The 13,882-nt window shown below is 55.5% G+C and overlaps 2 protein-coding genes across 3 annotated transcripts in view; one reads left to right on the top strand and one right to left on the bottom strand.

The window, feature by feature from the left end:
* MYO1D (myosin ID) overlaps positions 1–11,643 on the top strand; it is a 154,603-nt gene extending 142,960 nt beyond the window's left edge. For both annotated transcript variants that reach the window (XM_042021576.1, XM_042021574.1), the window contains one exon: positions 9,229–11,643. In XM_042021576.1, the coding sequence (XP_041877510.1) occupies positions 9,229–9,385 (157 nt within the window). In that variant the 3' untranslated portion in view covers positions 9,386–11,643. The remainder of the gene's footprint in view (positions 1–9,228) is intronic.
* A 258-nt stretch (positions 11,644–11,901) lies between these two features.
* Positions 11,902–13,881, bottom strand: CDK5R1 (cyclin dependent kinase 5 regulatory subunit 1; the record flags this gene model as incomplete). The annotated part of the gene is made up of 1 exon (XM_042021554.1): positions 11,902–13,881. A coding segment is annotated over one exon (570 nt), but the record flags the coding sequence as incomplete, so codon positions are not given.
* Between the last annotated feature and the right edge of the window lies 1 nt (position 13,882).

Genomic DNA, 13,882 nt, shown 5'->3' with positions numbered 1-13,882 from the left:
ATCTTGCGGCCACGGTAGAGCCGGGAGCCGGATGAGCTCTGACTCCCCAAAGCTTTGCCAGGCTCAGAATAGCTCTGAAATGTGACTTAATTGGAGGCTGCAGAAGAAGCTGCAGTTTATCCCTGGTGCTGTCAGTGCTGAGAGCAGGGTGGGGTGGAGGAGATGAAGGGGAGCAGCACATGGGGCTGGCCTGTGACGTGTCCCCATCGTCCTCCCTGCCGTGTCACTGGGAGCCACAGGCCCCATGTGCCCCAGCCCAACTCTCCCCACCTTTTTCCTTCCCTTCAAAAATTCAAATTACATTGAATTCTGAGTGAATTTAATTCACAGAATCATCGACCAGTTTGGTTTGGAAGGGACCTTAAAGGTCATCTAATCCAACCCCCACCCCTGTGGTATCACAGGGATCAGGGAAGGAGCACTCAGTGGATTTCAGAGTTCTCCCCAGGGTGGCATGTGGCAGGTTGGGGGTCTCTGTCAGGATGTTCCATCCATCATCCATCAGCCCTGGCTGCCATGGGCACTGGGAGCTGCCTCCACCTCAGGGGATTGGAAATTTTTCATTTTGCCTGCTGGAGGAAATGAAATATTTAACACACTATTGGTGCTTGTTTTTCAATTTTTTTTAAAGCTGCTTCATTACTGCCAGTTCCCAGGAAATGCCCTGTTGTGTTTTTCCTCCACAAAACCCCTGACCAGCTTTAGTGAGTGCTTGTGGGGGATAAATGGCATCAGGCACTGGGAGCTGATGGCACGAGAGGTGGGAAAACCTGGGACTTCTCTCTTTGAATCGCAAAGATGAATTCCCAGCTCCCACAGGAGCAGAACTGAGGCAGCAGCAGGAGCCTGGAGCCTCCTGTGCTGGCGTGGGCAGGGAAGGGGGAAATTTATACATGGAATGGTTTGGTTTGGGAGGGACCGTGGAGAGCATCTCAACTTGAGCAGGGACACCTCCACCAGACCAGGCTGCTCCAAGCCCTGCCCAGCCTGGCCTAGAATGAATTAATAGTCCCAGAGTGGTAACGAGGTCCAGGCATGGTTTGTGCCTGAGCTCAGGGCCTCCCATGCATCCCTCCCACCCCAAATCCCAACACTGTCAGCTCAGGGCCAGCGCTGTGTTAGGGCTGGGGCTGGGATTCAGGCAGTGAGGGTTGGCCCTGGAGCAGCAGGAGGGTGGAGCTGGGGAGGGTTTGTGATCCCTCTCGTGGATTTCACATGATAGGAACAGTGACATTCCCTCTGTATTTCCACATGTCCCAGGCTGGAGGAGGGGAATGTTGGGACACAGCACGCAGAGTGCCTACACAGGGATGGCTCAAACCACCTTTGGGGCTTGCCCACCATAAAATACTGCTTTGGGGTGCAGCCCCATGGCTGGAACCTGCCCCACTGAGCTGCCCTTGGGCTGTTTGGGTGTTTTACAGCAACCCAAGCTCCCAAAGCGGGAGAGCAGCCCAGGGAGGGGAAGGGGAGGCACAGCCCCTGCCCCATCAGCTCAGGATCCTCTGCCCAGGAGCACCTGAACCAAAGGGGTTTGCTGGAAGAGGCAGAAACACTTCACAGCTCGCTGGCATTCCCAGCTCTCCCTGGCTCCTGAGCAGGGAGGCACAAACACCCCAGGTCCTGAATCAGTGAGGAAGGAAGTGCAGCTCAGCAACTGCCCCAGGACCTCCCAACCTCGGGATCAATGGGAATACATGCACTTTAGGAATGAGACAGCCAAATACTTATTGGACTGGGTTTGCATCTCAGCCAGAGGGGAAGGAATAAACCTGGATGTGCTGCAGACGCATCATGGAAAAGGCCCAGCAGTGTCGTGGCAGCTGCTCTCGTCTCAGGAAAGCGGCTACGGCTCAGACACCACTCAGAGGGACCATCTCGGTGCAGCTGGCTGGGCTCTGCCTTGCCCTGTGCCATGGGACACTTGTGACACTTTGCACTGGCAAGAGACACATATTAACAATTCTTGTTGCTCATTAAAAGGGCACAAACAGCGTTGTTGTCACAGCTCAGCAGCGCGATGATGAAATCCGTGGTGCCGAGCACTTCCCAAGAGCACGCTGTGGTTTGCTCTGGTAGCTCAGTGTCAGCACGAGCTGCACAGACAACACGTGGACAAGGCTGAGCCACAAAGGCTCGAAAGCCACTTCTCAAGTGGAGGGGTTGAGTTCTCAGGTCGCAGTTGTAGCCTGGCACTCCTCCCGGACATTAACAAATTGCTTCTGAAAAGCCGCTCTCGCAGCTCCGAGGTGATTTGCCTGTGCAGACCACGAGGCACAAAACTGTGGTAGAAATACCCTGTAAATATTTGCTGGTTTTGAAGATGGAAAAAAAAATTCAGTGTCTGAAGTGTCACTTGACTGCAGATAATTGTGAAAAATCACACGGTGAGGAAGGACAGTTCAGCTCAGTGACCTTTCCCGGCATCAAAATGCTTGGAGCACTTGGTCTGACCTTTGGCTATGAAATTCTCCTTTTGATCCTGACTTGAGATCTCCTTGATTTGTGTCTGACTTTCTTTGTAGTCTCTTTTCCATCGCTTTGATCCATCTTAATGTCTGATCTCTGCCAAGGCCACCTGGCTCTGAGGAACTCAACAAGCCCAGAGCTCCGAAAAGCCGGTGACACTCAGAGAAAAACATCCTGTGAGCCCTGAGAGGCTTTCACAAGGCAGGTTTTGCAAAGCCCTTTGTGGTTTCAAATGTTTTCCTCTCCCTCATGGCACGTGTGAGTCACAGACTGCCCGTGTGTCTGTGTGTGCGTGTGCATCCCCTGCCTCCTCCAGAGGGGAGAGATCTGCACCCAAAAAAGGCTCCTGGTTCACCTCCTCCCTCCCCTTCTCAGGCAGCCATGGGATGAAGGGAGCTGCCCGCTCTGGCTTTGGGGCTGCACTGAAAAAGGGGGGGCTGGGTGGAGGGGGGCTCTCAGTGCAGCCCAGCAGCTGGGTCAAGAAGGAAAGAGGATGTTAAATCATTTCTGGATCACACAGGACAGTAAATCATTGCTTTTAACCTTTTACAAGAGCCAAGGTGTTCTAACAAGAGCTGGATGGGGAAGGTGTTTTCTCCCTGCGATGGCAGAGCAGAGAAGGATGGAGAGTGCCCAGGAGTCACAGGGATGATGCTGTCAAAACCATCTGAGTCTTACACAGGGGAATTTATGCTCTGAGTGTGTAAATCTCTTCTGGCAGTGGGACCTGGTGCTTTGGAGCTGCCACATTTGAGATGTGAGTGCCCTGGGAGAGGCTGAGGCAGAGCTGAGGTGCTGGAGCTGCAGCTCTGCAATGAAGCATCCACCCAGGATTATCTACCTGTGATGCCCTTTGTGTCCTGGCTCCCTGGGGACAGTGGCTTTGGGCATTCTTGTGGTCACATGAAGAGTGTCAGTCCTTCCCATGGAGAGTGTCAGTCCTTCCAGGGATCAGCTCCCACATGCTGGGTGGTACAGGGGGGACACGAAATGCACACAAGGTTTCAGTGCAGGTTTTGCTCCTGTACCCCTTGGGAATCCAGCTGTTCCTATTTTTCTCCCTTGAAGCTTTTGTGGGAAGAATTTTTTCAGTGAGGTCTGTAAGTTTTCCTTTGAGCCCATCACCCTCAGTATCATTGTCCTGCAAGCTGCAGAAAGCCACAAGTGGTGGGGTGAGATATACCCCAATCCCTGCCCTGCCAGACACCCAGCCTGGGCCCTAAACCCTCCTGGGAGAACACTTATCTGTCCCCAAATGACACTTGTTGGAACTCAGATATGTCCTTGTTTATTACCCACCTTACATCCGGTGTCTTTTTAGACCCTGCTCAAGAAATTCCTCCCTGTGGGGGTGGGAGACCCTGGCACAGGTTATTCCATGGATGCCCCATCCCTGGGAGTGTCCCAGGCCAGGTTGGACAGGGCTTGGAGCACCCTGGGACAGTGGAAGGTGTCCCTGCCCATGGCAGGGGTGGCACTGGATGTGGTTGAAACTTGATGGTCTTGAAGGTTCCTTCCAAGCCAAAGCATTCCGTGATTTTATGACTCCACGATTGTCACCTCTCTGCCACCACAGCCTGGAGTCCTCCCCAGCAGTGACACCACACATAGCCTGGAAAGCTGATTTACCCCTTCTTGAAATTTTCAGTATCCCTGTTCATCTTCCTGGCTCTTGTTAGGAAGCAGAGCCTTGAAAAATGCCTTTTTTTAGCCCTCTTGAGTTTCTCTCTCCCCGCTTCCTGTGTATTTTCTTCATGCAGAATATAGCTGCTGCTTTTTTGGGCTCTTTTCTGCAGCCTCCCTTCATCTGGGAGCCTTTTTAATGTTTTTTTCATGGCTGAACCCTCTCAGAGGCTGCAGCCGGGATCCAGATGAGGCTGCAGCCCTGACTTACATAAGGTGTTACCATTTTGGGGGTATTCTCCATCCTGCCCCTCACGATCCTCACATCTCATGTGCAGCCACAGGCTTCCTTGGAGTCAGAGAATCACAGAATATCCTGAGCTGGAAGCCAACCAGGTAGCCCACAGTGCTCCTGCCTTTCCAGAAAGAGGCTTTGGTCTAAACTCTGGAAAGGTTTGATGGTTTAAAGCAATCCCCTCTGGAATCCATCCCAGTGGGTTCATTGCTGCTGAGCCCTCATTTCACACTTGGTTGCACACTTGGTTCAAATCCCTCTGGTTTGTTGTCATGAAAATCAGGCAATTACTGTGCTGGCTTTGCCATCTCTGCCCAAATTCTGCTTCTGAAAAGAGCTTGTTTCCATCACTCTGTGATGGCATTGGCTGCATCCCTGAGACAGCACCTCATTTAGAGATCCTGGGAAATCTGCACAAAGCCCTGTTCCATCGGAGCCCTGTCAGGGATGGGGCTGCAGCTCTGGAGCTCCCCACCCCTGGTTGGTGCTGCTGTCCCTGGGGTGTTTCCAGCTCCCCATCCCACTGTGCTCCCAGATGGAGCTCACAGGGAGAATCTCTCACTGAGTCTTTGCTGTGTTTTCATGCTTGTTACAGCTCCTTGCAGGGCATTCCAGGTCATCTGGGCTTGTTCTTAATCATGGAACCATGGAATGATTTGGGTTGGAAGGGACCTTATAGCTCATCCAGTCCCACCCCTGCCATGAGCAGGGCCACCTTCCACTGCCCCAGGCTGCTCTGAGCCCTGTCCAACCTGGCCTCTCCTGTATTTAACATTTATTTAACAATACATTTATTTAACTTCCCAGCCTTACTCCGCTTGTCATCACCAAAACTCCCCCTGATCTTTCTGCGCTCCTTCCCTTCCCCATTCCCTTCCCACCCCGTGTTGGTGCCGTGGGTGTTTCTGTGCTGTGTGCAGCTCTGACAGATGTCTGTGGCCATTTCTGCGCCACTTGCCTTGTGTTTCCCCCGAGGTCCTGGATTAAATGCTCAGTCAAAACTCTCATATTTCATGGGCCAGTGATCTGCTTCCACTCGGAGTCCTCCCTTCTCTGCTGGTTTCCCTTTTGCCAGCGTTCCCCCAGTGCCTGCTCAGCTCCTGCGGTGTCTCTGGGGCTGCTCTGGCTGTGGGATGTGTCTCACACACAGACCCTGCTCACGTGGGGCTCCCACCGGAGCCTTTAACTCCTCCTGTGAGCCAGGAGAGCGAGGGGAGCTGGGGAAGGCACTTTGGGTGCTGGGATGGGCTGGGGCAGATAGAGGAAGAGAAGTGCCCCAGTTCTGCAGGATTTGCTGAGCCAGGAAAAGGCAAAGAGCAGCCCCAGCTGTGGCTGGTACTGCTCAGATGTCAGGAGAGGCCATTTCCACCCAGAAATATTCCCTGCATTGTACAAAGAGCTGTGTTTGCAGAAAGCACCAGCACCTTGGTGTTTATTATAAACAGAAATTACCCCATGGTTCATCATTCCCAGACAGTCCCTGGCAGGGTGGGAGCAGTGCTGGGGTAGATCCCAACCTCCCCACAAAATCTCTTTCCCCTGTTCCATTTTGCCGCAGCCTCTGGCCGGGGTGCTGGGCTGGGGTTCCTCCCCTGGCAGTGCTCAGCCAGCGCTCGCATCCCGCTGTCACTTCTGATGGAATCCCTGTTAATAATAACTGGGATTATTTCCCAGGAGAAGCCTGGCAGCAGCATCCGTCACTTTGTCCTGATGGACTTGACGTCCATCGGGGCTTGGTCACACCAGGGCTGGGTGAGGAGCCAGAGCTGCCATCAGCCAGGGCTGGACTCAGCCAGGGCAGTGCCTGGTACCCGCAGGGAATCCCAGAATGGTTTGGGTGGGAAGGGACCTTAAAGCCCACCCAGTCCCACCCCCTGCCATGGACAGGGACACCTCCCACTGTCCCAGGCTGCTCCCAGCCCCAATGTCCAGCCTGGCCTGGGCACTGCCAGGGATCCAGGGGCAGCCCCAGCTGCTCTGGGCACCCTGTGCCAGGGCCTGCCCACCCTCCCAGGGAACAATTCCTTCCCAATATCCCATCCAGCCCTGCCCTCTGGCACTGGGAAGCCATTCCCTGTGTCCTGTCCCTCCATCCCTTATCCAAAGTCCCAAAAGGTGGGTCAGGTTTATGCCGTGAAAACTCCTCTTTCAGCCCAAGTTTGATTGGAAGTGGGACTTGTCTCTGCCTGTGCTGCCATCAGGGTCCTGCTGAGCATCACTGATCCCCAAAGGGTGTTTTTGTTGTGTGTTGCCCTTGTCTATGAGAGACTTTGTTGCCTTCCCGGATTGTTCTGGTCCCTCTCCATCTCAGCTCCTTCCTTTGGGATAAATTCAGCAGGAGCTCGGGGAAGCAGCTCCCCAGCCAAGCCGTTTGCAGCAGTGAGCTTGGGAAGGTCTCACTCCGGTTTCCTGGCTGGTGCAGCAGCTGTTCCCTCCCCTGGGGTCCATAACAAACCTGGGGACCCCAGGGCAGCCAGCAGCTGCCACCCCTGTGCCACTGCTGCTCCAGGAGTGAGGCTGCTCTGCCCGCTGGGCTGGAAACCAAACGGGAATTTCCTCCCCCCCCTCCCTCGCTGGCCTCGGACCAAGCGCTGGAGCAGCGGCCAAGAGTCCCGAGGTCCCAGCAGGTCCAGCTGCTCCTGGAGCTGGTGGCAGGGTTGGTGTTGTGGGGTGCCCAGCAGGGACACCAAGAGGGGTTTGTCACCCCTGTGCACTCAGATCCCTGGGGATTGCTCCATCCAGGAGCTGCTGTGCTCCCCCAGCAAAAGGCTCTGAGGCTGAAACCTCAACGTGAAGGAAAGCACCACGTGATGAGTGAAGGAGCTTTGGCAAGGGGGGGTCTGGAAGTGAGAGAGGGGGAGGGAAGCCTCCGTTTAATGGGATCATCACACGTGCCAAAGATCAGAGCATCTTCTCCAGATCCCTCTGTCCCAGGACAGCGTTAGCTCCACACACACCTGTGTTCAGGGGGTTCTCCCCACCCGGACAGATCCCGCTTCCTGCTACAGGTCCCACAGCCACAGGCATCCAGGACCTTCGGATTGCCAGGCCTGGGTCCTGCTTGGGGTCAAAATTCAGGTTATTGCCATTCCTCTCCCCAGATCCTCTGCCTTGTCACCCAGAATTTGCTGTGGGAGGGGAGAGGAAAGTCCTTCACGCTGTTAGGGACACTTGGTGCTAAAGCTCTTCCCAAGCACGTGGGGACCGGGATCTCCACGATCTCCTCTGTGTGTGCGGCTCATTCGGCTAAGACACGGCAAAAATAGCAACCTAAGCTGGGATTGCAGCCTCAGCTCACCCAGGCAGGAGTAAATAACATTAAATACCTGGGACAGCATGAGGGCTTCGTGTGCTGGGCCCTGCCAGCCCCCTCCAACCAACCATGCCTTTTTATGGAAGTGGTGAAAATCTGAATTATTTGGGAACGGCATAAAAACGCAGCTGAAGGGATGTGACAGGACTTGAACAGTCTGTGAATGGAAATGGAGTAAAAACTGCACAAAGGACTTGAGCTGTGGCAGTGGAAATGTCGAAATGGCTTGGGCAAGGCAGGACCTGGGGTCTGGGAACCAAACACAGGGAATGGGATCCCAGCACATCCCCCCGGGGTGTTTGGAGCATCCTGAGAGGCAGCGGAGTCAGTGTCAACAATTCTATAATTTATTACACTAAAAATGCTGGAAATTCGGGAATTTGAAGTGTGGGTGAGGTCACAAGAGAGAATTCCCAAAGGCCATGTCCCTGGACAGCTCTTCCCATTGGTGGTGGCTCATGGGGATGGATCTGCTGTAGGTTTTTTCTGCTGATCCCCTCTCCTGGGGGATCTCCTGGGGTTCTTGGCTGGTCCCAAGGGATTGTGGCTGGAGCTGGGGCATCACCTTGGCCTCAGCTCCATCCCAGCCCCCGGAGCAGCCAGGCCATCAGTGGGGCCGTGGCAGTGCTGGGTTCTTCACTTTCTGTGTGGAAAGGGCTGTCCAGCCCTGGCACAGCTGCCCAGGGCAGTGGTGGGGGTATTTTAAAGCCATGTGGATGTGGCACTTGGGGACATGGGTCAGTGGTGGCCTTGGCAGTGCTGGGGGAATGCTTGGACTTGGTGATCCCAGAGGGCTTTTCCAGCCTGAATGATTCCATGATTTGTGATTTCTCTGCTTATGGCACAAGGCACATTATTTGGGATTTAGAGCAGGGGCCTTTATGGCCTTTAGCAAAGGGGGACGTTCTTGCCAGGCATCCCTGTCCCTGCCTTGGCCAGAGCAGGGGCGGACAGGCCCTGGCCCTGCTGCCCTCATGTCCCCATTGGCAGTGACCCAAACAGCCAAGGACAAACCGACGTGGGTGGCAGAAAGTCCCGATTCACTCGTGGGAATCATTTTTAGTGCCAAAACCGGGTTAGGGGGTTCAAAAGTTGCAGGGACAGAGTTTTGTCCCAGCCACGCCCAGCAGCCAGCTTGGTCTGTCCGTCTGGAGAGGGATTTGGGAACAGCCACCACCCCACATGTGGTTCCTTCCACTGTTCCAGGCTGTATTTCAGTCTCTGAGCTCAGCCCAGGGATGTCCCTGTCACTGTGGGCTCATTCAGGGGGCGGTGGCTGAGCTGGCAGCAACCCCATGACCCTTTGACCCAGCCTGTGCTCTGCCCGTGGAGCTGTGTCCTCCCACCGGCATCGATCCCAATCCCGATCCCAGAGTGCGAGGCTTCACAAGCAGGAGCCCAAAGCTGGGCTCAGAGCTCAGGCCTGGCTTAACACAAGAGTTTTGGGATGTCTGCGGGATGCGCCTGACGCAAAAACGCCCATCCCATCCCATCCCATCCCTCCTGACCCGTGTCCCTTCCCCGGCAGGGAGAAGCGCGCTCTGCACGTCACGGTCACCAACCCGGTGCAGTGCAGCCTGCACGGCAGGAAATGCACCGTCTCTGTGGAGACCAAGATCAACCAATCCCAACCGGATTTCACCAAGCACCGCTCCGGCTTCGTCCTCTGCGTGCCGGGCAATTAACGGCCCCTCCCCTCGCACCGGGGCTGGGCTCGCCCTCCCCGCACCTGGGACTCGCCAGGATTCATCGGGAGATGCTCAGCTGCGACTTGTCAGGTGCCTAAAGCGGCCTCTGAAGCTCAAGGTTTGGAAAACCCAAATTCCAGGGGTTTAGAAAAGCCAAATTCACATGGAATGAAGGCTTAGAATAGCTGGTGACCTGTTCTCCATCTTACAAACCAGGCTGGAATATCAGGAAAGTGCTTCCTTTGGAATTAGTCTGAGAAAAAAAAAGTTTGTAGGTACTTCCACCCTTTCTTCCCTTTCCCACGTTGATTCCTCACCCCCTCTCCAATTTCCCCTTCCGTGTTTCTTTCCCATGTGTCAGTTTTTGCAGTATGATGCAGCCTCCTCCGGAGGAACCACAGATACCCGGCTCAGGGAGTCACGTTCTGTAGGGTCAAATCCCACGGAACCGGAGCCAGGGTGGGAAGGGAGGGCTGGCTTCCCCTGCCGGGAGACACTCCTGCAGCCCCCCACGGGGCTGGGGCGGTACCTGGAGACACCTCCAGACTTGCTGCTTTCCCTCGGGAATTCATTAACCCATTGAGGCACCTTGGCTGGAGAGGGGACTTCCCAGTGCAGGGCCTGGTGTTGTTAATCCTGCATTGCTTTTTGCCTTAATTACCCCCTCCAAGGGCCTGAATCCAGTGGGTTCCCCTTGGGACCGTGTGGCCTTGCTGAATTTTTAGATGATCCACGTGGCTTCGTGTCTGTGCCAGCGCTGGGGTCAGGGAGGGCTAAAGGGACCCACGGCAGGGGTGAGCCCAGGAACAGGGGGAGCTTTGGGGGCCAAGCTTTGCACTATCCAACACTACAGCCCCAGCTGCCAGCGCCCAGGCTTCTCCCTCCAAAGAGTTCTCCTGGCTCTTCCAAACAGTGAGCTGTGGGTGTTGGAGTGTCCTGCCCGACCCAGATAACCCCGAGCTCTGTCTTGACAGAGGGACATGGATCTCCCCAGTGGTTTATTCCCACTGTGCCAGGCACTGCCGTGGTTCCTGAGCAGCCCAGGCTGTTGGGATTGTACATTGGGATTGTCCTGGCACTGCTGGTCAGGTCAGGATTCCCAGCCCTGGAGATTGGGGGGCTGCGTGGTGACCCCACCTGGGGAGCAGTTGTTTGATGGAGCATTTTGGGAATTGGAAAGCCTGGAAGAGGCTCCTCCCTAACAAAAGGTTTCCCAAAGCCGTGCCAGGGACACGGGGCACAGGGACAGGTCGCTGCAGCCTTGGTACCCCACTGCCACCCCGAGACTGGAGGGGACACGAGCGTAGAGCAGCTCCGGCCCTGCCTGAACCGGGCCAGGCCCGTGGCCTTCGCCTGGAGGCCCCACGCCAGAGCTCTCCCATTCCCGTCGTCCCTGGCCTTGGACCAGCCCCGGCAGCATCCCAGCAGCACATCCCAGCCCCCAGTGCCCCCTTCCAGTGTGCAGCTCTGGGATGTCCGGAGGAGGGTCCTGTGCCAGGGGCTCTCCAGACACCACAGCCCCGAGTCACCACCAGCGCTGGGGCCGGGAGGTGACACCGGCAGCCCCGACCTCGCCACGCTCACACAACACCCCGGGACCACCACGGACCCTCCACGGACCCTCCACCGCCTCCTTCCACCCCCCACCGGCTCCTCAGGAGGAGCAACACCAACGCCAAAGCCAGGGGACATCCCCGCTCCTGCCGGGGACGCTCCGGAGGGAAGCTCCCAGCGCTGCTGTGCCTTTGGATTTGCACTTCTCGCTTTCCACGTCCTGGTGCAGACGCTCCCCCCCCGCACTGACCCCGGGCAGGGGGTGGGGGTGGGATCAGCACTTTTGTACCCTTGTCCCTCCAAAGGAATGGTCGGATGGAATCGGGATGGACGGCGGCGAATTGCAGGCTTGGGAAATTTCTCCTACCATGAGATGGCAATATTGTATGTGATGTGTCTTATAAAATATATTATCTGTTCCTGCTCTGGTTTTATATATATATAAATATATATATAAATATATAAAATATATATATTCCTGGTTTTCCCATAAATTAACTATTTCTAAATTGAAACGTTGATTCTCAGCCAGGGGCGATAATGCAATGAACCCTTTTTTTGTTGTTTTTTAGGTTTCTTTTTTAATAAATCGCTGATATTTTATGTGTAAAAGAGCAGAAAAAAAAAAAACCTACTATAACAGACCTGGATTTTGTTTACATAATTCACTGTAATAAATAATAAAAAAGCAATTAGTTGCATCCCACCGTGGCGCTGCCCGTTCCTGCCAGCGCGGGGCTGGGGGTGATGATGCCCCGAGGGATCGGTGTCCCAATATCCCAGGATCCCGAACGTCCCCTCCGGCTGCTGCCGGCCCCGCCGCTCTCCCACCACGGGGTGACCCCGGCGCCGGTAACGCGATTAAAGCGGCGGCTGCGTTAAACCCTCTGTCGTCAACACAAATCCCATTCCCAGCGTCCGAGGGGTGGGAGCGCAGAAAAGACTCGGCCACGAGCCGCTGCCGTGTAATGGATGGTCAGTGCATTTTTATTTAATCAGCACAGTACAAAAATAAATAAAAATAAGGGGAGGGGATTAAATTACAGGCACACTGAGCCCCATGACACAGTCGGTCGGGTTATAAACCACACATACTTACAAACACACTATACACATACATACAGAATGAGACAAATATAAATTAATAAGTAACAATACCCACCAATTTGGTCAACAAAGATCTACAGAAGAGATTGCACTAAAAAAACGTACGTACACATGTATCATTAGCAGGGTCCAATGTACAGCCATGAAGAGCTTCAAGTGAAAAATCAAAAATAAAAATAAATGGCACGTTATTTCTCCCTCTCGTTCACCAGTTTAACACCCGATGGACCAGAACTAAACTAGAACTGAGCACACGGAGAAAAAAAAAACGATAAAACCCAAAAAGAAGGTCTCAGTCCCCAGGCCTGATACGGGAATACCGGCTCGAGACTGCGGTGTCGGGGTGGTGGCGGGTCTTTGTGCATGGGTGTAATTTTACAGCCATCTCTCGTTAAGGTTTTTCTTTTGATTATTATTTTTTTATGCGTTTTTTCCTTTTTTTTTTTCCCGAAGACACAAAATGCTCCTGTTTGCATGCGCAATACCACTGGAAAAGCAACAATGACAGAAGAAAGACGGGCTTTTTTCTCTTTCCCCCCCGCAGGTTTGCAGTTCATTGGGTTTGTTCTAGAAGAATTCATATAGCAGCATGTGGCGGCTCCCCTTGCTTGCACACTCAAGTAGATCCTTTACACAATACTCATGATCAGTGCACGATGGGAACAAGACATTTCACATTGATCTCATGAACAGTAGCGGTGATTCCCGTCACCCGGACCCGCTCGGGAATTCGAGTCTCTTCAAAGAAAATAAATAAAGGGGGGGATAAGGGAGGAAAGGGGGGTGGGGGGTCCCCGGGCCGTGCCCGCGTCTCTGTCCCGGTACTGCCAGTGAGTCCCGACCGGGCCGGTTCAGCCGCCTCCGCTGGAGCCTTCAGAGGAATTTTTTTTCCTTTCTTTTTTTTTTTTGCTCCCCTACCTGGGCTCTGTCTCGGTGATGCGCTGACCGGCCCCGCGGAGCCCCGCTCCGCTCCCGGGGGATATCGGCTGGGGGGGTTCTTGTCCTCCCATCCATGAATTGCTGGGATCAATCCGGTGGCGGAGCCGCAGCATCCCCGGGCCCGCAGCGTGGGGAGGGGGCGGCGGCTGGAAAGCGGCGGCGCGGGAGGGAACCGGGGGTCTGCGCTCCGGTCCGCCGGCGGCCGAACCCCCCGTGGGGGACGGCGGCGGCTCCCGCCCTTCCCCGCCGGGCAAATCCCCCCGGGAAGCGGCTCCGGGCCGGGCGGGCGCGGTGTGTCCGGGGGCGCGGGGGGCGGCGGGCGCTCACCGGTCGAGGCCGATGAGCAGTCGGCCCTTCTCCTCGGAGCCGCTCTCCTTCTTAAGGTCGGCGAAGACCTGGGTGAAGTAGTGCGGGTCGGCGTTGACCTGCAGCATCTTGGGGCTCATGAGGTCGATGATGGAGAGGCAGCGGTCCCAGAAGGCCTCCTTACAGCTCTCCACCAGGAAGGGCTTCAGCGGGTAGGAGATCTCGTTGCCCATGTAGGAGTAGGAGAGGTACAGGCAGGTGAGCAGCACTGCCTGCAGTTCGTGGTCGCTGGCCACCTCGGCCGAGATGACGTCCCGGCACAGCATGTAGAGGAAGACCACGTTGGCCGGCGTGATGAAGCCCTGGTCCTGCCAGCCCTGCAGCAGCAGCGAGCGGTCCACGGAGCGCAGCCAGAGCACGGGGTCGGTGGGCGAGAGGTGCTTCAGGCGGTAGCAGCGGCGGCACAGGAACTCGCCGAGGCAGCGCAGCAGCTCGCTGGTGGACGCCTGCACCACGACCCGGCGCGGGGTGGCGGCGGCGGCGGCGGGCGCGGCCGGGGGCGCCTTCTGCGCCGAGGCGAGGGCGGCG

Source organism: Corvus kubaryi, unplaced genomic scaffold (genome assembly GCF_017639235.1).
Source record: "Corvus kubaryi isolate FWS band 111438036 unplaced genomic scaffold, C.kubaryi_AGA036_p1.0 37152, whole genome shotgun sequence".
Lineage (NCBI taxonomy): Eukaryota > Metazoa > Chordata > Aves > Passeriformes > Corvidae > Corvus > Corvus kubaryi.
Note: the sequence above shows the minus strand (reverse complement) of the source record. Positions and strands in the feature narration are given on the sequence as shown.